At 43.1% G+C, this 25,248-nt stretch overlaps 1 protein-coding gene across 1 annotated transcript; it reads left to right on the top strand.

The window, feature by feature from the left end:
- The first annotated feature begins 2,583 nt into the window (after window positions 1–2,583).
- Window positions 2,584–23,344, top strand: LOC142586215 (gastric triacylglycerol lipase-like). The gene is made up of 5 exons (XM_075697466.1): window positions 2,584–2,691; window positions 10,427–10,637; window positions 16,348–16,459; window positions 16,929–17,079; window positions 23,231–23,344. The coding sequence occupies exons 1-5, from the start codon at window positions 2,584–2,586 to the stop codon at window positions 23,342–23,344; spliced, it is 696 nt and encodes a 231-aa protein (XP_075553581.1).
- Window positions 23,345–25,248: the final 1,904 nt, after the last annotated feature.

Genomic DNA, 25,248 nt, shown 5'->3' with positions numbered 1-25,248 from the left:
ACCACTCATGTAGGAGGATCATCATTTGAGTGTTCCGCCGGCTATTCAAGCAGTTACCCTAGTCTACGCTGCCTTTTTCTTTTTGCTACAGCTTAAGGTATTTCCTCCTCTTCCCAAAGACAACATAAAAATAACGCAACAAGACATAGGGTGATAAACGCAAAGCAATCGTTCGTTTCGCGAAGGGAAATGCGTAGGCAACTTAAAGCAACAAAGCCCAACGCAGCGGACACAATAAAATACTAAGAAGCAAGAAGCACCTGCAAACTAATGCCGAAGGGTGAATGACATACGCTGTGGCACCCCGTCCCACGCTCGCACATGCGTACGACCATCGAACTTCCGGTAGCGTAGTAATTGCAGGCCATACGTCAATGAAACTGTCACTGCGGCCCACCAGGCTCGCGTACACTTGGCGAGCAAAGACTCCCTGGAATTCCTTGTCTGCTCGGTGCCAAAGCCATCGGCAACACTTTACTCTCGGGAGGCGGCTCCTACGGCGGATAAAACGGTCGTCACGGCGTGCGCAGTGAGCAGTGGCACGGCACGCACGCTTCCCGGGCCGATGGGACGCGTCTTCGCTTTCACCATCAAAATGACCATCCGAAACATGGACATGGCGCAACGCCGATTGTAACGCGTCTTGAGGACGGCTTTGTGCACTATAGTGGGCGCAACCGCATGGTCCGGGGTCGCTCGCGTCGTCATGCAGCCCGGCGTATTCTCGGCGCCAGCCTGCTCGCAGGTACTTACGTACACCTGGTTACAAGCAACCGCGTCTGTGCCGCTCGGCCACACCGGAAAGCGTGCCGCTGACAGAGGTTCGGGACAGTGCGCCGCGGACGACTAAGCAACGCGTCACGGATTGCTGGCGCTGATCGTCCTCTCCGCGTGGCGTTCGGCCAATGGCGGGAGCCGCGCGCATGTCTCATCTCGGCGCCGTACACTGCGATAGGCACCCGCCGCGGACAACCAATTATCCTACTGTGTTTCACGCGTGAAGCAACGAGAATCGGCATTATACTGCCAGCCGTCTCTTTACCGTTTCTTTGAAGCCGTTCCTTTCGACGGAAGTAAAACGAAGGGAAGCGCCGATCTGAAGCTTCTCAAGCAAAAATTACCGAAACAAATCATGCTTTTCCTGTAGCAGGCGTACGGGTCCCCATCCTCAATTATGCACATTTTAGTGTTCGCCAGGTACCCGCGCCGAGATCGTTCTTTTCCGCGGAAGGTTAGGAGTATAGTGTACCCCCTGAGTCTGTCCGCACGCTATCGGCCCGTCTGGGTTGAGAAAGAAACAAACTTAAAAAATTAACACTATGTGTGACGCGAGCAGGCGGTTGCTGCCGGAGAGAAACATGGTCACCCAGAATAATGTCTTTATTATTCATCTTCATTCACTTCCAAATACGGTCCATCTTTACACCACTGCCTGTATAGCCCAGTTTTCACATCAGTGTTAAGAAATAAACCATTTTTTCGTGTCTGCATTGTGAACAAAGAATCAATGAGCGCGGATGTGACGCGTTAAAAGCGTGCGCATGTGTGCTGGCGCCAAAGGCTGCCAGCCGAACGAACCGACGTCTCTCTGATGGATATACGTGACTACAAAGGTGTCTCGACTGAAACGCAATGTTGAACTAAGAAACCGTTCTATTTCTCTCCCGCGAAGAACAAGAACCAGATATCAAAATCGCCAGTACAGGCCGTACAGCGTCCAGGTTGGGCGGTTGATTCTACGCAGTTAAAATACCATTCGTAAGAGAAAATCAGTGCTTGGAAATTGAAGGCATACTATTCAATACGCCCAACAACTTGTTCTTCGTGTAGATGCCTTAGTTTTGGTTGTGGGGCGAAAGCGAATTTACCATGTCCGTGCGAGACATGTAAGCGCTAGAAATTACTTTCAACTGCGCCTGGCTGATGACACGTCCTCGAATGTTATCGATGGCTCTATCTTTTTCCAATGTTTTCGCCGAACCTTTTGTAATCAAACTTTGCGCGCGACGCAATTACTGGTGTATATTTTACAGGATTCGTGACCGCCAGCGATTTCGCAGTAAGGTTGATTTGACTATGTATAAATAGCCGATGCGTAATTAAACCTCAAAATAATTTTAGTGTAATACACTTCACCACGAAAATCAAGTGAAACAATTTCATTCAAGAAATTTTTTAGCGTTATGCCAGGAAGAGGTAATAAATCTTGTGCAGAATTTTACCAGAAATTGGGACTCCAAAGGAAGTTTTTCGGGTCGTAGTAGTCGTTAAGCACTGCTAGTGTTTATCTTTTGGGAGGCGTAGGATACACATGAAGGACACCATCGAACTTCACAGCGGACAGCGGACATCTTGTGGGTCATTCCACCAGCCGGCTGCGACAACATCGCTTGTCATGAACCAACTCGAGACCCTGATACCTTTTCCGGTACTGAAACCGTGCACATCAGAGAGTGGATAATCGAATGCGAGTGACCCAGTAAAAACAATGGGTTACACCGAACCATCATGCTGGCTAATGACATCTACTACCTAACGGGAACCTCTCGTGTTTAGTTCGAAACACACGAGGAGGTGCTGACCATGTCGGACACCGGCAAGCGAAAACTACAGGAGCTCTTCGGGAGCAAATCGGGCGCTGGAGACCTGCCAAGAAGGAACTTCGTTGCTGAGCCCGAACATGAACTGGACGTACGTCATGTATATTCAGGACATAATTGCTCCAAGGCGATGAAGTATCTGAATCTGATGAAGTCGTCCAGATCGTCAGAGGCATTGCCAATATCGCATTTAATTTACTGATATGTAAGGAGCTCTTGACCATCAACGACATCGTAAAAGAGAAAGAGGCAAAATCTCCGTCTGCTCTTCAGACCCGTTCTTACTACGAGTCCCAGCCGGCAGCATTGTCGATCCAAGCCGTTGTACTCGAAGGGTTGGTGAACTGAGGAATTCATACCATCTGTGCCGTATGTCGCCCTACGGTCAGAAATTTCTTCATAAGTTCTGTGTAGAACATGTACAGCAATGCACCGTAACACCTTGAAAGAGCGCTAAGATTTTTGAAAGTCATTATCTAGTACTGTCGCAAGAACATAAATGAGTGTTGTTCTGTGTTTCGACTTGCAAAACCAATTGAGAACACAGAGCGTAATAAAATAACAAAATGATAGGTATCCCTTTACCTGATAGGTATCTCAGTTACATGAGAGATAAAGCGAAATCTTTCTGGCAGAAATGCTTCATGAAGACAGCAGTTTTTTAATATAATAATTATTTGGGATGTATAGCTTTTTATTCTCCATATTATTTTTTATGAAAACTAGAATTTCCGCGTGGGTTCCCTTTAAGATATTGAGCTTGCAGCTCCTCAAATAAATGTAATCCTCTTGTAGGTTTACCACTAAAAGCATGCGATGACGCATGTCTAATACTAGAGCTTAGATAGATTATGTGTACACCAGTGCTCTAGCTATAACATTCTACACATATCGTACCCACAGTGTAGCTATCAATAGCGAAGGATCGTGGATACTAAGCGCTCGTCGCTGAGAAGTAGCTAGCTCACTGCAATTGTGCATTTAATGGGACCAGCAGTGGGGCGTTAGGTAGACTGTTACGCTGGAATGCACGAGACAAGGAAGGCGCAGTTGTCGTGTTGTCTGCCCAGCATGTCCCATGTGGTGTAGCTTCGGAGGAAGACTCGGCAGCAGTGCCGCAGCTCTTCCCAGTAGCCGACGACGAAGAGGATGACATAAGATGAACAGCTGCTTCTGAAGCGCCAACTGTGGAAGGAGACTGTAGCGCTTTGCGTAGCCGATGGTAAACTGGTACGCCAAAGTGTTAGAAGAAGGCGGTGTTCCAGCCTTCGTACATCTTCTTGTCCAACGGCGGAAGGTCAAGACGACAGAAGACGTCGGTGGGAATTTCTCGCTTGACAAACAAGTATCGCCAAAGATGCGACGAGACGCCATTGGCTTTCGGCGCTGAGTCTGCCTGGGCTCCTGGGGGAACCAAAAGATAGGGTTGTGCGCATGGTTGGGCCACAGCGGCGAACGCCAAGGAGTGTCCAGCTCCGGCGGGCGCCATGGTTCTATCCGCATGGCTGCAGCCGGGCCTTCTTGGTGCTCGCTTTATCGCACACGGATCGCCAATTATGTGGCGGTTGAAATGCGATAAGCGGCCACATATATTCAGAACGCCAGCCTGGCCGTGGAAATGGCGAATATTCTGACCGCCTAGTCGGGCACCAATTGTAATATCCTCAGTGAGCCGCGTAAGCTTCGTCTCCATCAATACCACATTAATGGCGGCGCTACAATGCAGAGTCGCATCTGTTACTACTACGTATAGAAGTACAAGGATAGTTATATCTAGAGAAGCGTCTATTTCACCTAGAACTATGAAATTATTCGGTGAGGCCGGGTATTACTAAATAAATAACGCGCCATTTGAGTCGCTTGCTTCAAATAATTTACAATAGCTGCGTTTCTCAGCAAGTTATTTAGAGTCTATAACTCGTACTGCGGAAAAATCTCGCCTCATAACACAAGAAAAGATTAAGTGAGTCATGGTCAGTTTGTTGCGCTTTAATGAACTACACAACGCGATATACCGAGCAAGCGCATCGCCACTCCAAGAATGTTTGCAGCATGCAAATAATGTTTGTTTCTAATATTGCTTATCGTATTTAGCCAAGGAAGACAGACATAATGTGCAAGCTTTAATCACATGCCGGAGATGATAGGGTGGCTGATCGCCTAGCACGCTATTCTTGGTTGATAGTTATGATGTGCACAGTGATGACCTAAATGCACAAATGGCACATACAGTCTTACATGCACACATACACAATAAGGATATTTACAAGTTTCGTTAGGGCAAATGTACCTCGGAAATATCAGCAGTGCTCTCGTGGCGCCTAACGCGCAAGTGGTGCTTAGTCACCGCCCCAGAGTGAGCTGCAGTTCCGAGCTCGAGTCCCCATCAAAGTGCGGCGCCGCCTTCAAAGGCTGCCTCTCCGACAAGATGTGGCAGCAGTCATACTTAACAGGCCCCAGGTTTTCCGCAGTGTTACATAAAAATTACATTGCAAGATTCGTCAGTTGAATTCGACACTTGAAGCAGTTCGTGTAGGTCGCGTTAGGTTGGTGCGCTGAAGGCATGTCTGGTCTTGATTATTAAGGCACCAGAGGAGCATAAAACTATAAAACAAATAGATATTAGAGGGGAGCTTGTATTCAAGGCTGTGTCACCTAAGAGGACCGAAAGAGGAATCCAGAGTATAGCCAAGAACATCATTGCGGCTGCTGTTTCAAATCGCAGTTGCACTAATGCACTTTACAGATCGAAAAATGGAGGATGTCAGGTCATGCAGGTAGAGCATGACGCACACTGAGAGCATACTTTTATAGGGAGCGCATGAACCACTACGCAAGAGAAGTATCACATTTGCCACACATAAACAAAAGAGGAAGACAAAAGAGCCATAGGCCTTTTTTTGCATTGAATAACACCGTAATAAATTCTGCTGATGCTAGAACCTGTAATCCGCGACATCCGCAGTGACGCATTAAATATAAAAAAAATTGATTGCTCACCCACGCAGATTCGACTACAATCACGCCGAGGAACATAAAGCCGCCAGACCTGTAAAGAAATTTTTAAAAATATGCTAATCGTCATGGTTGACTGGGTGCCTAAAATAAAGTGAAGCGAAACACCAATGGAAATTGCTGTTGTAAACAGTAACGTCCGTATGAAACAAAACTGCTGATTGACGCAGCCTGGCGCAAAAACTCTCGCAGTGTGAAAGAATTTGTGAAGTGTGAAAGAAATAGTATCCTAGCCTGTTTTACTTAATCAGGTATACTATACATTTCTTATCTAGCATTTTTATTATACGTCTTCTTAATGTTGTTGTTTTTTCTTCAAAATCTACCTTGTACCACCAGCTATGACTGTACAAGATCCGGTTGTATCAATCCCTTTTCTTTCGTTTAGTTTTTTCCACCAACACAGACAGAACGCAAGGAGGCAATTCAATGTGAAGCAATATCTGAAGTTAGGAAAACGGAACAAGTCGTAAAGCGTTAAGCGTTATGCCCCAATTTTAACCTAATTATAAAATCGTAATCCCATCAAATAAGACAAGCGTGCAAAAATAGAAATAGCACTTCAGGCATTATTTTTTACTTGTGACGAAAGTAGCAATAGCAAGTATTGCATGATTGATTCTCGTATGAGATACCGATTGTTGTTTTAAATATTTACGTGCAATGGCGGCCCTCCTACATCCGTCATTCTATATAATGTTAGGTACTTACTTGCTTAATCCCATCTCTATATTACGCGCCTTTGTGCGTAAAAATGACAAGAGATCTGATATGCAAGAGATTCAATATGGTTCTGAAAATGTTTTGACAGAACTATCATTACCGCAGGTCACCATTCACGTCGCCAGCTCTCTTGGCGATGTGTATAGTCCGAGAACCGGCCAGTAGACAATCTTGATTCCTTTTTTCGCACAGCCGCTACTGGATTCATTGAGGATTATTGGATTCATCCTATAAACGGTGAAACAGCATCACCAAGTGCTTTGAGCCAAATTGTCCTACTTGGATTAGCAATGTTGTTGCAATAATCGTAATGTCGTTTTGACCCCGTCATCTCAGCTTTGATGCGATTAGCATTCTTAGGGTCCTTGGCACACTTTCCACGGGCTACCTAATGTTTTTTTCGACCGTTTAATCAGGAACTTGGGTCACAGAGTAGTCTATGGTCTAATGGGTAGTGCATAGGGCTGCTGGGCTGTTGGAACAGTGTTGAAAACTAACCGTCACGCCTACACGGGTCAGTGGGCATGTCACACTGGGTATGTGAGCCGCTAAACTTTACAGTTTGCTTACCCATTATCCGCAATATTTTCTACATTTCCTCACAATATGAACATAGTGAGTTATCTAATATATATATTTTTTATGCGGAACCGTCAAAAACGGGCATATAACCTTTCTTTAAGTAAGTGTAGTCGAATTAACAGCTTTCCTGTAAAACGTTTAAAGAGACAAGCTGTGGCCTTCTCGCTCTAACACTAACGCAAAAGGAATGCATGTAATGCATCCGGCCCAGTCATGCTATTTGTCCACTCATTCGACTGCTTTCCGCTTATCGCGGAAAAGTGTAGCTTGTTGTAGCAGACCTCTTTTCCGGTCCGCTTTAGCTTTTCTTTCTCATTGCCGTAACTGAACTGAACGAGGGTTCAGTTGTTTGCGTTTCATCTTGTTTGACTTTTATGCATGTCACCGCAATATTCTAGCGATGAAAAAGTAGCGCTCTTGTGGTACCATGGCCAGCTGGTTGAAACTTTTTCTGTTACTTTTGTTTTGGGGAACACCTGCAACCTCTTGGTTCCACTTCGACGCCGATTCGCTAAGAAATGTGGTGAGTTGTTCCGTAAGACTTCCTTAAGTGTCACAAATGTGTTGAATAATCTTAAAATGACGCACATGAGTCTAAAACTACACCAGCTCGCTTCTAACTTGGAAGCGCACAGTTTGTTTGTTTTTTTCGTAGAAATGCAAAACTTTTGGAGCAGCAAGTTATGTCCACAGTTTTGAATTGGCACTTGACATTGGGATCGGATTGTATGACTCCCTAAATTTCAGTGCTTTCTGGCAGAACCCTCCAAGTTCACAGACATTGAAGGTAGTGACAGCGAACGTGTATGAGGCAGTTTCTCCCCACGAAGGACGTCGCTGTATTATGATCTTCATTTCGTAACGTCAAGTCGGGCTTTAATAATCTCTGCAGTCTCTTCCACTTATGAGACGCTTTCATAATTGTGTCGCGTTTCGATTTCATTGTGATAGCAAATATGCAGGCCCTCGAGGTGCATTGGTGATGCTACCATCGTCGTGGTATCATGGTATCAATGGCGCAGTTGGGACACACGCGTGGTCGGTTACAGAAAGAACGAGCATTATTCAACACGCCTCCCTGCCTAAGTTCCTCCGAAATTCCTCCGAAACCTAAATTTTTTCATGTCTTCACATCAAATCAGCTTGCGTAAACTTTCAATAAAGGGATTTAGAGAGGGAAAATCATAGCACAGACGGTTTTCTGTATCTAAACTATATTCCTAGGAGTTTGAAACAGGAACTCAGTGGTTACAAAATAGGGCAGTGCTACCAAGACTCCCCCACCCTACCATCCCCCGCGGTACGTTTAACTTCTCCTATAGTTCAGAAATAGTTTTTTCGGGTCACAATAAAAGCAGCGGCAGGAAATCTTCCTGGAATGAAGGTAAACATAGAAAGAGCTATTAAATCAGCAAATTATTTTGCACTTGTTTTGCACTGGTCTTGCACTGGTAGGAAGCCCTCATATGCAAGCATAAATAGTGCTCGAGCGCCTTTGTCTATGAAAGCACTTCATGCTTTGGTGGTTTACAGCGTGAGCAAATGGAGGCTGCAGAAGTCTATTGGCCAATTTCATGACCTCGGAAACATACAGCGCCACAATTTCGGGTCGCACGATGCTTGCGTACTAAACTACTACGTAGCGTACTGTAAATTCGCGGTAGGCGCCTCCGTTTAGGAGGAAGAGCAGGGGCCCTTGCAATGCGTGCTCCATGTTAGATTTTGAAGCTGATAATTGCGCAAGTTGGTGACGTTTCCCGTAATGAACGCAGTGCAGTGAAACACACAGGCTGACAGAGCGTCTTGCAGAGGTACAGCCTAACGACAGTTTGTGAGCAGTGCACACGGGTACTCCGGCGAAGATCCTTCTTGTGCATTGCCTTTCTTAGTGCTGTTTTGGTCGTATATGAGTGAACTTGGTGCCTTGAAAGTTCTGCTTTTAAAGAATTGAAGGCAGAAATTGAAATGCCAAATTTGAAAGGTAGAAGCCTGGGAGCCAGTCCAGAAGATCGAAGACTTGCTTACGATCGCGTGAGATTCTGGGCTGTCCACCTCGCGTCTCTTCGTTTTCAACAATGTATCCGTTCAGCGCAAGTTTGACAATGCATTACTCCCGCTGCTCCCCCCCCCCCCTTTCCTCCTAACTTATGTAGCAGTCAACCCTGCTAAACTATAAGCGAAAGATGTGTATGCACAAAATAAACCAGTGGATAGCATGTTTTAGTCCATTATACGTAGAGGCTTGACCCTGTATTTTGTAGCGATGCGTTTATCGATGCTAATGCCTTGCGGTACTTTTCGCGTTCGCAAGTGGTCGTGTTTGACGCTTCGCCCTGCGGGGAGCGTCGCTTGACCATTCATGAATGTGAAAACTACTGAAACGGATTATCATGGGGAAAAGGCATCGCTTAAATATGGCGGCCCAAGAAAAGACGGTATTTTCGGCACCCTGACTGCAGCACGAAGCTACAAAGTAAAACAATAGCATACAGCTGTGTAGCTTTGTACGTTCATGGTAGAGTCAGGTCAATGAAAGTTTTTTCTGTTTCATGAATCTTCCTGCAACTTGCGAGTTTCTGCAGGACTGATTTATCATGCGTAGTTTCCTATTCTAAGCAAGTCATGTAGTAGTTCACCGACGCTAAGCGGTTGTAAAACATAACAGCACCATTACGCGTTGCGCACGTCCTCACATATATCTTTCTTGAGCGCATGCTTTGGGCAATCCTGAGGAGTACTTCTGCAAAGTCGAAGCGCTGTTGAGAGAGGCATAGTGTCTGCCAAGGAGATGGTGTACAAATATCTTTCTATCTATCTATCTATCTATCTATCTATCTATCTATCTATCTATCTATCTATCTATCTATCTATCTATCTATCTATCTATCTATCTATCTATCTATCTATCTATCTATCTATCTATCTATCTATCTATCTATCTATCTATGTATCTATCTATCTATCATCTTTACACCACTCTTCCTATTGACAAAAGTTGTATACTAGCTTCGGCCACTAGGTTGGTCCGGGCTGCTGTCTTGCCAAGCAGACAACACGGCAACTGACCATATTCCCAATTGCTCAACTTGGTGCTACCTGCTGCTTGACCTAGTAGACAGCCTGGGTCACTGGGTCCGTGCAAACAACTCACATTTAATAGATACCATGCTTGTGAAAATCTCTACAAATACTGAGTTTCCCATCATAAGTTAGCTATATACGACCACGTGTGCGCAGCTCTAATTACCGTGGGTAATCTTCCTCTAAAGAAGCCCTATTTTTATTAGATCCCAGGCTGTATGAGTGAACTAGTCCATCGATTATGGCTGCTTTAGTGCCTCTTTTTTTAGCAGTAGACTGCTTCAATCGAAGTACCGTTTCTATCCGATCGCTTTGTTTTAAGGAAGGTTTATTGCATACATCTTATACATTCTAATTTGGAACTGTCTTTTACTGCTCAATATTTCTGATATTGCTGATCCTCAACACCTTACTTTATTTTCAAGTCGGAGCTGATTGTGAGCAAGGGCTACCCCGTGGAAGAGCACACAGTGGTCACTGCAGATGGCTACATCCTGGGCATGCAAAGAATACCACGGGGAAGGAATGAGCTTGTGGTACTCGACGCCAACTACTCCAAACCAGTTGTTCTCGTCGTCCATGCTCTCGCAGTTTCATCAGCTGACTTTGTTATGAATTTTCCTGAACAGAGCCTGGGTAAGTAGCATTTATTGCACAACTCACGTTTGGAGTACAAGGATGTACAGGAAATTCCCGTAGTATGAAGAACACAGACATTGCTCGCCGCTGGAAATGAAGTTTTTGTTTCCCTTGTTTTGTCACTGAAGTGAAAACTGCGTATTTAATGCATCTGAGTGAAAACAAAGAGAAAATGAATAAAGAATGAAAATCCTAACACAGTATCTGGCAACGTATGAAAGCTTCTTCTCTAGAAAAGTCGCTGTTTCGGACAAAAGGCAAAGCATCGAAGAGACAGTAAATTAATGGACAGCTATATGAAGTAGGGATAGTAGTTCTGTCGGCCGTATCAACTTGGAAATATTCGCTTACTTACTGAAATAACGAGCATGATGTAAAACACAGCACATCACGCTCGATAAGCGCGGACTCACGCTGTAAAAACCCTGGTGTGAGCAAGCGCGGCAGCAGCAGCAATCTATGTGATTTTCGTGCTTTCTACCACTTCAAGGAAAGAGCGACGACAGTACATCGCGCACAAAGGTATGAGGCTTCTGCAGATCCCTTTTAAGATAGGGCGCTCGCGATTACGTGCCGCTGCACAGCGTACACAGTTGCTGGCGAAGTAGAAGCCGCCCTCCCTTCGCTCCCACGCGGCCTCACCGCTTTCCTCCTTATCACGCACGATATTGAGCCGCGACCTTCAGTTCCCCTTGCGACCGGTCCCCAAATGCTATGTTGCTGCCTGAGCACAGCGCCCCCCTCCTTCCCTCCCTCTCATCCCCCCACTGCCTTTGGCACTTTGGAAGCCGGCTCGTTTGCTCTGCGCTTTCTTCCTTCGCACGCAACAGACTGAGCCGCGATCCATGGTTTCCCTCAAGTGGTTTCCCTCGCACATACAGCATATGATGCGCGGCGACAGGCTTTTCGTCCTTGAACATATACTTAAAAGAGAATACACCGACATGTGACACGTGCAGCCATGAAAACTGGCTCATAACTTTTTCGAGAACAAATTATGGCCATCAAATGGTCGCAAACACCTTGCCACGGGTACTAAATTCTTATCTCGAAGCCCGCATTGACATCCATGCCTTGACACCATCGGAGCTCGCCTGTCTAGCGAAAACTATGATTTAAATCACCATGATACAATGAAGCCACGTGTATTCACAGTGAAAGAACTGTAATTGCTGCCTTTAATCGATGGAAGCCACCATGTTTTTCATTTCTGAAAGTGTTCTTTGCCACCGGTCTGCCAATATGTAAAGGGGGCCAGGGCCACTCAAGCTGCCAATAAGCAGCTTTTACTTTGGCCCCCTCCATTTTCCTGTGAATGTGCTCAATTAAAATGAAATGAAACGAAATAAAACTTTATACAAAACAACACGGCGATCGCGATGGCAAAATGCGTCTTAAGTGTCCTTATAATTGCTGTCACAATAAAATAATTCCCCTTGGAGCTACGCACAAGCTGTTATTGTCCGGTGTTACTTTCCCTTCCCTGTAATTTCAAAGAACAAAGTTTCAGTGAAGCTAATTTGGCTGTTGTAGCCCCCACTACAAGTGTCATCTTCAAGTGGAAGTTGTTCATCTAATGCCACAGCGAGACGAATATATGCCAGAATCGTACGTGTGCCACAAGCTATATGTTGATTCAGGGACAAAGCGTTTCTCGTGTTGTCAGAGTGGTCAGACCTGGGAAAAATAGGCCACCGAAGGACCAGCTATTTAGATCGTGAAAATTAAACTCCAGCCACACAAGAAAGCTTTAGAATAATAATAAAGAAGAGACATTAGGAAGCGCTTCTTTGCAGTTTAACTTATCTCTGATGTCCAGCTTGTTGACTTGAAGAGTGCAGATTGTAAAGAATTTTAGAAATTCACCCAATGTTCCTAATTGGTGAGGGGTTTCGCTTACTCATATACCAGGTGTTTATTTTATTATATACTATAGCAATTAACCTACAGGCGCTTTTACGCCATCGGCAGCCCGGCCATAGCCATGCTGTCCAGCTGTCGACCCGACGTAAGAAAGAATAAATAAACTATGTTTTCTTTTTTTTTAGAAAAGGGTAGGGACGAAAATAGAGAGGGATGTCTATGTTCTGCCGTACTAGCAGAAACGGGGGACTTGATGAGGTATCGCTATATGATCTGAGAGGTCTGCTATCTGGACAAAGCAAAAGCGATACTTGGGTGTCGGGTGTGTGGCCGCAAAGAATAAGTGCTATGGTAGAGGGGCCAGAAAAGTGCGAATCTGTAGTGGGCGCCTCAATATTGATTTGTGACGCGTACTAGGCAGAGAGACAGAGGTGGATATGTCAGGCCTTGGTGGATATATTGCGTACAAATTTCACGAAATGTGACAAGTCTGTCTTGGTCTGTGGTGGGCAATCGTTAACATTTAGAGTTTGGCCAGCATTTGCAGCCGCTAGGTCTGTGAACACCGACGCATAAAATGCTCGCGCGTGGTTTCTCTGGACACACAATACGCGCTTGGCTCCAAACACGACTAAGCGCAGTGAGCACACCGTCTACATTAGGCTGATGGCTTTTCAGAAGTATTACACCCGCTAACCTCTCAGAACTTTCGTGAGAGAGCATTTATTAATTATACCTGTTTTTAAGTAGTTATTAGTTCAATGCAACATATGAGTTCTAATGAAAAGGCTGATAGTTCGCGCTCGCTATTTGAGTATTCACGAGAACTACTTAAATTTGTGATGCATTCGAGTAAAACCAATACCCCAAGCAAATGGCTGAACGACGACTGCATGCGAGTGTATAGTAGGTGGAAAGCTGCGTGGAAAGAAAAGCTACCACACAACCAGCGCCTGAAAAACAGTAATTAATATGAATATATAACAGGAAGCATTAGACGCATGCTTTCGAGAGCGAAACACAAGTATAACGTCAGACGTTTTGATTTCCTGTCCAAACACGTAACACCTGTCTGTCAGTTGGTGTGGTTTTCGTGTTACACACATATAACTAGTGACGTCGACACAAAGAAAGCAGTGTAACACCTAAAGCGGAATTGCATTCGTGTTGTGTTTTTTTGACAAGGTTTTAGAGCTTCGCATGATACTCCTTTTGTTTTCAATGCTAAGCATGTGTTGGTGGGCTAGTTGGTTAAGCATGATTGCAAAGACGGCGCCGAATAAAACAACACACGAAGAGACTCAAAAGTACAAAAGATATTGTAGCCTAATAACACATTGTCTATTCAGCGGGCGGTACATACATCGTGTAAATGCATTATCACATACAGTCACAACAGAACAGTCAACATAACATAATTCACAAACAGATGGATATATACAGTGACAATGAAATGAAGGGAACAATGAAAGCGCTAATAACGTCCAGCAATGCTGCTGTCTTCAAGAAAAGTCTTTAGTGCTTTTAAAGCACTCTTCTGTAAGGCCGTTGTTGGCCAAGGGCCCAAAAGTGTCATTAGGCGACAATATATTTTGTACTTTTGAGACTTTCATCTACATAAGTGTGGAGACCTTCATCTACATAAGTGTGGAGACATTTACATTGTAGATTGTATGTACCATGTATTCCTTACGTCATAGTCTTCCTGTGGAAACGTTGCGTGATAAGTCCTGATGCTTGTGTGAAAAGACTATTTGATATGTAACCTCGAACCCTGTACGATGTATGACGGAACCACTCAAGAGATCAGGAGTAGCCGGCGCCTTAAACTGTGCGCCAACGTCCCCTTATATCATATGAATAAAAAAAGGGGGGACACGAGACAGCACGTAGACAGCGCCTACGTGCTGTCTCGTGTCCCCCTTCTTCGTGTGTTGTTTTATTCGGCGCCGTCTTTGTAATAATTCAATGCTAAGACAGCCACTGACTCAGTAGATGATCACTGATCTGATGTCATCCTAAAGGATGCAAAATCTAGGGCGGAATATCTTTGCAACAAGGTTAATTTCACTAAATTTGCAGATTGTTGCTAAGAAGAATGAGCCGTTGTTCAACATATGTTTTCTTTTCTTTAATAAGTTTCAAATCCAACGTTTCATTTCGTGCAATGAATTCTGGAAGTGGTACATGGCAGAAAATTGTGGGCTCCACTCGCCAGACATTTACAAGATGTTACAGCTATATCACCGTATAATGTGTATAAATTGGCGCAACTAACTCAGCACTTCCTAAATTAGAACATTTGGGAGCGTGCTATCGATAATTAGCACACACACACACACACGCACACACACACACACACACACACACACACACACACACACACACACACACACACACACACACACACACACACAAACACACACACATATATATATATATATATATATATATATATATATATATATATATATATATATATATATATATATATATATATATATATATATATTACACACTGGTGCAGAACGAATTGCTTTTTTGTATTAAAGATTGCATTTTTCGATAACATTGTGTGGCGTTTTAAAGCAAATGAGGTGTGTTCGGGGATACTCCGACGTGCTGCGGCTATATTTCTGGTCAACCCTTGCTAAGTGGAGCGGTGAAGTGCCTTTGCGAAAAGAAAAGAGAGAATTTGTGTCGGCTCATGTAGTGCATCGTTCTTAAGTGACTTGATCCTCACTCACTTATAATATTGTTACCTCTAAGCTACTTGATACGCAAATATTGACACCTTTCATGTCTGTTGACAATTTCTTCATTTCTACTATACTACAGGCATACTATAGGTCATTGATCGTCGTCTCACTTCCAGTCCACTACAGACGCGGCACAACATGCCGCTGGTTTGGAGCAAGTAGGTTCAATTAGCGATAGAGTTGACGTCGATTCCAGCAAATCTTTGCGTCCAAGCACCTTTTCTCGCAAGCATGGCTGTGTAGCCATTCAAAGAAGGTGTAGTTTTCACCCGAACATTGCAGGCAAAGGATATTCCTTCGCCCTGTAGAAAAGAGCATGTGGTTTAAAATCCTGAACCAGTAATTTCTATTTTCTCTGTGCATATTGAAATTTTTTGCATATTTCTGTTGGACTTCATCTTCACAGTTTACCATTTTCCTTATTTCTTGTTCAACTGTACTGTACTGGGGATCACCAGTGCCATGTTTCCTATTTAATTGTGCGCTAAATGCCACTTCATAACATACATTGTTTATCTTTTTAAAAGCCACTAGTGCCAACTCTGTTTAGTCTAGTAAGTTAAATATTACACTTCACCAAAATTAGATTATTGAATTAACCAATGAAACACCCTGCATCGAAAAAGAATAATCGATTAAAGGCTAAAATGATGAATTATTAATGGTTAACCGAATAAAATAACTAATCAACCATCCCTAGCAGCAGCAGCAGCAGTAGCAGCAGACGGCAGGGACGGCCAGGAAACTACGGAATGGTTCGCCAAGGTTGCTTCGCTTTGAAAGCAACAAATCAAGTTCAAGCGTGATAAGCTCTATAGGTGTTGAACTCTTGTTCCAAAGTGCGAATAAAGCGCTTATGACGCATTTCTTGCAATGAAAAAATCGACAGATCCCGGATGATGTGCAATAGGCAACCACATTTGCAGTGTTTTTTCAGTGCAGCCCCAGTTTCTTTATAATCCTTCTCTTCAATCGGAAAACTTTGCTATGTCATACTAGTTATTAGACGTAGTACAGTGTTAGTTTTCTTCTGTTCTATTGCTTTGAGGAGATGTACTCGTGTTTTTTTAACTGTCTCCGTACAGGATTTGTGCTCGCCGATGCTGGTTATGATGTCTGGCTTGGAAATTTGCGAGGCAACGAGTACACCAGTCATCTGACGTACAAAAAGTCGGATCGGAAGTTCTGGCGCTTCAGGTAGACCACCGTTTTTCATCTCAAGAGTGCGATATATATATATATATATATATATATATATATATATATATATATATATATATATATATATATATATATATATATATATATGTATGTAACAAACATGTAGAACTCGTTCTGGCATGGTCTTCTCAAGGCCAAATTGTTCCTGCGAAAATGTGAAACAGTGATCTAAGTAAAGCGAAAATTAGAACAAGCTAGTTGCCCGCATTGTATGTCTTAAGCAGGGGCTTTTAGCAGCGCCGCATGCTCTTCATGTTTTCACGCGTTCTTTGTGCAAATAAGGATCACAAATCCTTGCTGGGATACCGAAATTTTTTCCTTCAATTTATTTGCGACGCTTGCAGCAATCTAACTCAGCCTGTATTAAGTGTAACATTACGTATTCCTCACGGCAGATGCCACCGTGTTTATGATATTATTTTTTTCCGATTTTTGTTATTTGCAGTTTTGACGAGATGATTATGTATGACACTCCCTCAATGATTGACGCAGTGCTTGATCGCACAAACAATACAAGGCTGCTGTACATAGGCTTTTCCCAGGGTACCCAGGTTCTGTTTGGCCTTCTGGCACAGCAGCCGGAGTACAACAAAAAGGTATAGCTCATTTTACAGCGCATCGTATGAGTGTCTCCAAATTTTGCCTAATGTAACAAAAATAATGGACTTTTAGTCCCTTTGTAGTATGGATGGGCACTATATTGCTCACATAATAATAATGACAAATTATACAAGAATGCAGAGAAATGTCACCAGCTTGAAAAAGTCGAGAGCCGACTGAAGAGTGTTACGAGGTCCCCTTTAGTTTTAGAAGTATCGGAGCACACGGAGCCAAAAGAGAGGGCTTGTTCAGCCACACTGCGCACCATTTATTACACAATTTTCAGTTTAATGCTGAAGAACATTGCTCTGTTTCTGATATTCGGTCGCTACTATTACAAGATAGCCGTTACAGCGATTTAGACCGTCTTGAACCACGTATGTCGCCAGTACTGGTGGTCCACTTTCTTTCAATATACATTTAGGTACGCGTACGTGGGGAGCTTTCGACATATTACTGCTTTGCCCCACAGAGACGATAAGTGCTCGTGAACACTGACGAGCAGAATGCAGTCTATAGCAGCATAGAGATTCGCTAGTGCTCATGACAACAATTTGGGGATTACTGTAGTACACAAATACTGAAAATGTTAACTGCAGGAATGAGTACGTGCGCCAAAAAATGTACATAAAATTAATGCACAAAGCTTGCGGGGCTGTTAAAATGAAATCAAATAGAAAAAACGAAAGAAGTTGTGGTACGCTTGGTCTTTAGTGTATGTGTACAAAAGACAGAGCAGTAGAAGTGGTTGCACTTAACGTGCTGGTACATATCTACGCAAATCTATTTGTGCGCTCGGAAACAAAACTGTTATAGAACAGGAAAAAACTTGATATCGCGAACGGAGACAAACGATTTTTTTTCGAATATTTATACGGGGTGCTCCAAATTAAGCTTTATGGTTATATTAAAATTAGGCACTGGGAGGCACGCGAAGACCACCTTTGCGAACAAGTTATGTGGCCAGGGGGACACAAAGTGAGATGATAATTATCTTGGCCAGCAACCCAATTAACTAAATTCTTGTAATTAACTTTTTATTCACTGCAGCAAGTGTACATTTTGCTATTCAAAAGTTACAGGCAGTCGTGTTTCAACACAGTTTCACTTGGAAGAATTCTTCTAGCATGTCAGTGCACCGAAACATCCGACTCCACATTTCAATCGTCGTTCACAAGATTAGGCATGCAAGAGTGTGAGGATTGGCTCAAAGCTCCTCCCTGATGTGACGGGGCTGTTGCATGTGGCGTTTAGTCTGACAACGGTCGGATGCATAGACAAAGATGATAACTTTTCCCCTTCCCCTCTCGGCTGACGAAATCAAAATATGACAGCGGGGTGTGGCATGAAGTTGTTCCTCATGATTTCAATAAACCGTACAGGACTTGGAAATCAGCAGTCATATTATTTGCGTAGCCCCGGCAAGGACCATGCCAGCTCGTCTAGTCATCATTACGCACGCGCACTGACCTACGGCGTCTGCGCTCGCGTCATTATTTCGGCATGGCAGCGGCCGCCATCGTTACAGGCTGCGCGGTCGCGTGTTAGGACAGCGGTTCGAGGTTCTTTGATTTTTTTATTTCGCCAGCCGAGAGTGGAAAGGTGACAGTTATCATCTTTGTCAATGCCTCCACCCCGTTGTCAAGCTGAACGCCGCTATAGCAACAGCCGCGTCACACAAGGGAGGAGTATTGCACAGATCCTCACTCTCTTGCATGCGTAATCATGCAAACGAAAATTAATATTTGCAGTCGGATATCTAGGAGCACGGACACGCTAGAAGAATTCTTCCAACTGATACCGTGTAGAACCACGACTGCCTCTAACTTTTCAGTACAAACATACTCACTTAATGAGGTCAAAAAAGAAATAACTCAATTTAGTTAATTGGGCTACCGAATGCGATCATTACTATCTCACTTTGTGTCCCTCCGGCCACATAACTTCTTCGCAAAGGTGGTCTTCGCGTGCTTCCCGTTGCCATTTGAACACCCTTTATATATATATATATATATATATATATATATATATTGATGGCGTCGTTGACTGAATCAAACGTTTATAGAAGGGTAAGGAACGCATCTTTGCGATTATTTTCGATCTATTTGCTTGAAAGATTTGGTCGCAAACTGACCTTCTACAAGGACTTTCATAGCCCTTCCAGAAGGTCGGCCAACTGACAGAAACTGTTTGAACAATGTCTCGTCAGACGAGAAAATAATACGTGATGTTCTGAGTTAAAAGTATATGGCTACTTTGGTCGTTTGACTAGATGGGAAGAATTGTGTCTATATTAGATAGATTTAGCGGGGAGATCAGATGGTAAACTATTAGCGCTACAGCGGGAAGGCATTACTAGCAATAAAATTTACTACAGAAAGTACTGATTAATCTGCAAAAAGAAGAGCACAATAGTGCATGACGTGATATCACACTTAACCTACAAAATGCACACGCAGACTCAGTACAAAGAAAAATCGTGTACGAAACAAAACAATGAAATGGGCCCCATACCATGTAATTACCTGCTTGCGATGCCTAGAGAAGTTCAGGTCCAACAAAAGTTTTTATTAAAGATAGCGTTAGATTGGCCAGTGTTCAAAACTTCAGACAGAATTGTGGACTCTGCTGGTCAAGCGGGCAAATCATTGCGGATGTGAGAAGTCATAATCTGGTTAATCATGGGCAGATGATATAATTCGGTGAGCCCTATTTTACGCAGGAAGTATTTAGTGAATGCCGCACGTAGCCGAAATCAACTAAACAATGTTTCTACGTATTTGAGCAAATTAACAAAAAGTCTGTATTGCAGTTTTTGTTGCGATGCATATATATCTTTTTTGCATCGTCGAACGTCGTTAGGAAAAACGATTCCATGGAGAGTTTCTTCACAATGTATCTTATGTGTTGGCTGAAAAGAGCAATGATACGCCTTTCACCGTGTTCACTGGCTCGCTTTTCCATTTTCTGTGCCCGGCCTTTCTCGGATAATCCAGTATAGCCGGGCACCCACTGAAGTACCACATCATGTCAACGAGATGCTCCTCTGTGGACATCGCGGCAATAAACACAATAATTACAATATGTAATATCTCGGCGTAGATGCTACTCAGACGATGCGCGGCTTTTGGAAATGAACTTCGGTGCATCGATTATGACACATAGCGCTGCTGCAGCTGGTGACGTCAAGAGGAAAAGCTAGAGTTGACACTGTACACGACTGGAGACTAGTACATTAGATTGGAGTGAAAGTCGCGCACGCTGACCGATTCTGAACACAATATCAATCTGTATGCGACTGTTTTCTGCGTGCTTGATCTTCGTCAAGTTGAAGTAAAGCAAGCTCGACAGTCACATAAAGGGGAACTTCACATTTCCTATTCATATCTTCTATATCAACAAGCACTTGAGCATGAGGGTGCATACATTGTAACTGTTCAGGCTTTTAAAGCCTCTATACGGGATCGCTTTCGGAATATCCGGGTAATTCGGCATGCAAATGAGACCCGCTTTTAAGAGCAGCCTTGTCATTCGCTGTTGACAGTTATGCTGTCTAAATATGCGGAACAAAGAGCGATGTGCTTCCAGTTCTCGTAGTCCGTATATAGGTATAGTTCTCGCCCTTCTGCCACGATTCGTGTCCTCCAGGTCACCTTCTGTGCACAAAGGCAGACACAAACGCTCATTATCATTATCAAGCGTAGCATGTTTTCTGCTGATTGTGATATTCCTTCGAATACCAACAACGAATACCCGAGCGTGGAGAAAATGTAAGGTGTTGAAAGGGATCCAGAATGACTTGCCCACCAAGAAGCCCAGAAAATTTGTCACATTCTTTACTTCCTTCTCCACCAGTCGTAGTTAAGTTCTCTGTTGCAAATCTCTACCCAGTGCTACTCCAAGATAGTGTATGCTTTAGTCAATTTCCAAAAAATGACTGTCAAAATCTCGTATCTTTTCAGCGCTTTAGGTAAAATAGGTGTACCGCCGACTTATCTGTGCAGAAGCTTATACCACACAAAAAAATGCAATTTGGCTCATTTCAGCCTGTTATCAGTGTTGAAAAGCTTAAATCGAACTTTCCAAGGCTCAAATGTGAAAATCGAAAGCTTTTATCGAGCACTGTTTCGCTGTCAGAAGACCCTGGGGCAACAACGGCGTTATTGCATCGAGAAATATAGGGCTGACAGCACATTCTTTAGGCGCTCCGTGCGATAGCGCATGTTCAAAACTTCTCCAATCATTTCTTTCCACAAATGCTTGCTTTTTAACAAAAACTTCATAAGAAGCATAGAGCACTTTCTTCAATATCAAGGGTCATCAGCTATGAAAAAATTCGAATACTAGCAAATGGTTTAGATACGCGCTTTTCTTTATATAGCAAAATAGCCACTGCAAGATTTCTCTAGAAACTACGCCGTATACGAAAGCCACGGAATTTTTCATGTAAGAATATTCAAAATACTCTGACATTTTTAGTTTGTGTTCATTGAACTTCTTTTGCACTGTACGCAACCGTTTAGAATGCCAGAGAGACTGCAGCTTTGATAGGTTGGTCTAGTAAGCAAGAAAAAGTATGTTTGCAATGCGATTTCTTCGATAATTTTGTTAGTTTCTTTTATATTGTGCTTATAAAATGTTGTGTGTTTCAGGAACACATGTTTTTCTGTTGTGGACATGATACCCGTGCCTAGGCAGAAAACTGTAAATCTCATTGAGTATTTTCGGTCGCAACAAAAAAAAAAAATCAGCAGACGTCAGTCGCTCACATGTTGCTCCTTGTAGCTCCTCTTCAGCCGTCCCTACGTTAGCATATTTCCTGTCCTATTTAAAGTGTTATGATAGATTCTTAATAACTATTCTAGCCCAACAATAACAGCTAGAATATCGTACACGTTAAACATATTAGGCATTTGCAGTGCTTGAATCAATGGTGAGAAATCCATAATTGATTTGATACTTATATGTGTCACCGCAGATGAGGTCACTGCAATACAATTAAGGTGGCCAAATGTAATGGCATATTAACTGTAATATTTCTACTCTTAAACTGTGTTTCGGTTGTCCTTTTCCTCATCTGTTACCGTGATTCCCATATACGCTCACTCCACGAAGCTTCACGTCGCCGCTTCAGAACACCTGTTAAAACACCTTCTTTTTGTTTGTACTTTTCCTGATCCCGTTGCCGCCCTGGCGTGTCGAATGTTACGAGCAATGCTACCAACGTTCAAACAATATTCCGACGCCCGTGATTTCGCCATCCACATATCGCCAGCTGAATATTGAGAAGTACTGTTAATCCGCATGTTACTGTGCCAAAAGACTGTATCACGCAACAAAATGGTCTGTTCCACTCCTATGCGCCCACAGAGTGCTTTGCGCCGTAGGTGAAGACGGGTTCAAGGTCACACATGATAAAAACAGTCGCTGCTAAAAGAAATAATCAACGCGCTTTACGGATGAAACCTACAATCTGATTAAGGGACACGTCTAACAGGGGGTCTCCGGTTAAAGTTTGACCGCATGGGATTCATTGACATGCACCTAAATCTATGCACCCGAGTGTTTTCTTTTTTTTCATTTTTCACTGTGGTCACACGGCCACAGCCGCCAGGTCGGGATCGGTGACCTCGAGCTCAATATTCCTACGCCAGAACCCCTAAGCAATCATGGTGCGTAGACCCTGCTTAAAGGCTAGCTGTAATAAGATTTCAATGTACCTAATTTATTTTAAAGAAGTATTATATACCATAGAAGCATTTTTGGCGAAGCCATGGCAACGATAGTCGCAATATTTTCTTGTTAGCAACATTTAACAGCTCCTAAGTAGACCTCGAGTACACCTAATAGCAGCCGCTACGTCTCAGCACGCAGCCTCCGGCGTTTCTGAGCGCAGCACGGGCAGCTCCGGGCGCTGCCCTATATCGGTGGTGAGGCCGAGGAGCCACGTGCCATAGGGCATGCGTCACATTTAGCAAGCGGTAATGGTGGCATAGTTTCTAGTTGCCGAATCAAAAGCGGTATGTTCTGGCGAACTTTTTGTGATGCTTTTGTTTGCAGTTCCAAAAACGAATTTCGAAGGGACGACGCCTTATATATACGGTATCCTAAGCTAAGCTTTTCTGTTAGTGCGAAATTTTAACGCAGTTGGCTTTTAAAGGCTCAAGTTACCTTGCTAAGTACTGGATTGCTGACTGGCTGAAGGCTTTCGCAGCCCATACAGCAGGCAATGAGGATGAGGATTCCAACGCAGGCTTCTAGAGGCTGAAATGCTAAAAGGGAATCTATATATATATATATATATATATATATATATATATATATATATATATATATATATATATATATATATATATATATATATATATTCCCTTTTAGCATTTTTCCATTTTAGCATATATATATATATATGTCCAGTCGGCGGAACAATTATCCCGTTCGCTTATATAAGACGTTACGAACATCAGTGAGCTCTATATTTTGGGCAAACGTAAAATTTTTAATGTTGTTCACCAATATCATATGCACATGCATGGTTTCGGCGCAAACGTATTTCGGGAAACCTTTCATTTTCTTCAGCAATAACTTGCTCGATCTGAGTCGAACTCCTAACTCTTGTATCCTCTGAGAAAAATTCAAGTACCCGGTTGAAAATCCTCTCTGCTACTGTCTGTGTACAGTAATTTTACAATACGTTAAAGCACCTTTGTTTAGGCTTCATAAATTCATATTTCTATGGTACAGTAAGTGATTTCACATTTCAGCTTATAACGATGCCAAACTTGTCTGTTTGTGGGTTATTTCTGCTAGTACGTGTCGCATTGGTCTCGAACTGCTCGTTTTTAGTGTAAAATTAGGCATATTATTCGTAAAATATTACACTGCCAATTTAAAGTTACGAACATTTTGTCGCAGATAAGCCTATTTCTTGCCATGGCTCCCATCGTCTATCTAGGACACTTGAAAGCAATTTCCCATGCGTTTGTGCCATTCGCCGAAGTCTTTCGGGTAAGTCGGTGTAACGACATTTCATAGCCACCAGATTGGCTGCTAATTGAAATAAAAATACAATTGTAGCCTAAAATGTTACCGCAGAACATTCTGTCAATTCAGACACCGTATAGATGAAAATTTTTTTTCCAGAAGAAATTAAAGCTGGTCGTATGAGGGGGGCGGTTGAATCCAAAGTATGAGGTTCAACCGTCTATTGCATAGACGAGATCGAGAGTGTTTATCTAATGAGCACATGTGACAAATTGGCTGACAAGAAAAACCAGTTAGTGGTTTTGCATGTTTTCAGTAATGTGTTTCCTTTTGTTTTTCTTTACGCTAATTTCTTTGTGCACTGCCAGCTGGTGATTGAAATGGGTGCTGCCCATAAAATCATCTACCTTTTAAGGAAAACATAATCGGTGCTTTGCGATTGTTTCAACCACGCCTTCCTTCTTGCTCATGTGGTTCTAGCCCAACTAAAGAAAGATACTTTTCTGTGTTTCGCAATCAAGGCCATATTTACAACGAAGCACTCGAGATATATTCTCAGGTGCTTTTATAAATCTCTCTATGTTAAAGAAGCTTGAAGTAGCTATTAGCTAACGCAAGGCATGTTCATTTATGGGCCTATATACAGGGTGCTCCAGGCAACATGTACCAAGGATTTTATAATGTGGTTAGCCGCTGCTGAATGAAACCAACGTATATGCCGCTGGTTTTATTCAGCGGCCATACAAAAATCTGATAGGTTCTTTCAGAACCCCTTATACAGCGCTACGAAACGCACTTGGCCCTAAAGTGAATAATAAATATTTTACATAATTATTACTAGTTCACTACCTAATTAGGCGGAATTTAAAAAAAAATACTCCAAGGAGCACCACATGACTGCAAACCATGTGCCTTTGGTTTCATTCAGCTGCGGCTAACCACTTTTTAAAAAAAATCTTTAGTTCTGCTTACGGGAAACACCCTGCATAATAAAGCGGCTATATTTTCGTCATAAGCCTTGTGCTAACCACGTTACAACAAAAGACAGTAGGACAGCATTTGTCATTGCACCACACGATCATGTTTAGATAAGTGTTTTCAGACCCTGTGCTACGTTAGCATGAATCTCTACAAATGTGATGTTCTATTGGGATAACAATTACATGGACCCTCGTGGCGCG

This window comes from Dermacentor variabilis, chromosome 6 (genome assembly GCF_050947875.1).
Source record: "Dermacentor variabilis isolate Ectoservices chromosome 6, ASM5094787v1, whole genome shotgun sequence".
In the NCBI taxonomy this organism is placed as follows: domain Eukaryota; kingdom Metazoa; phylum Arthropoda; class Arachnida; order Ixodida; family Ixodidae; genus Dermacentor; species Dermacentor variabilis.
This window is presented reverse-complemented; position numbering and strand designations above follow the sequence as displayed.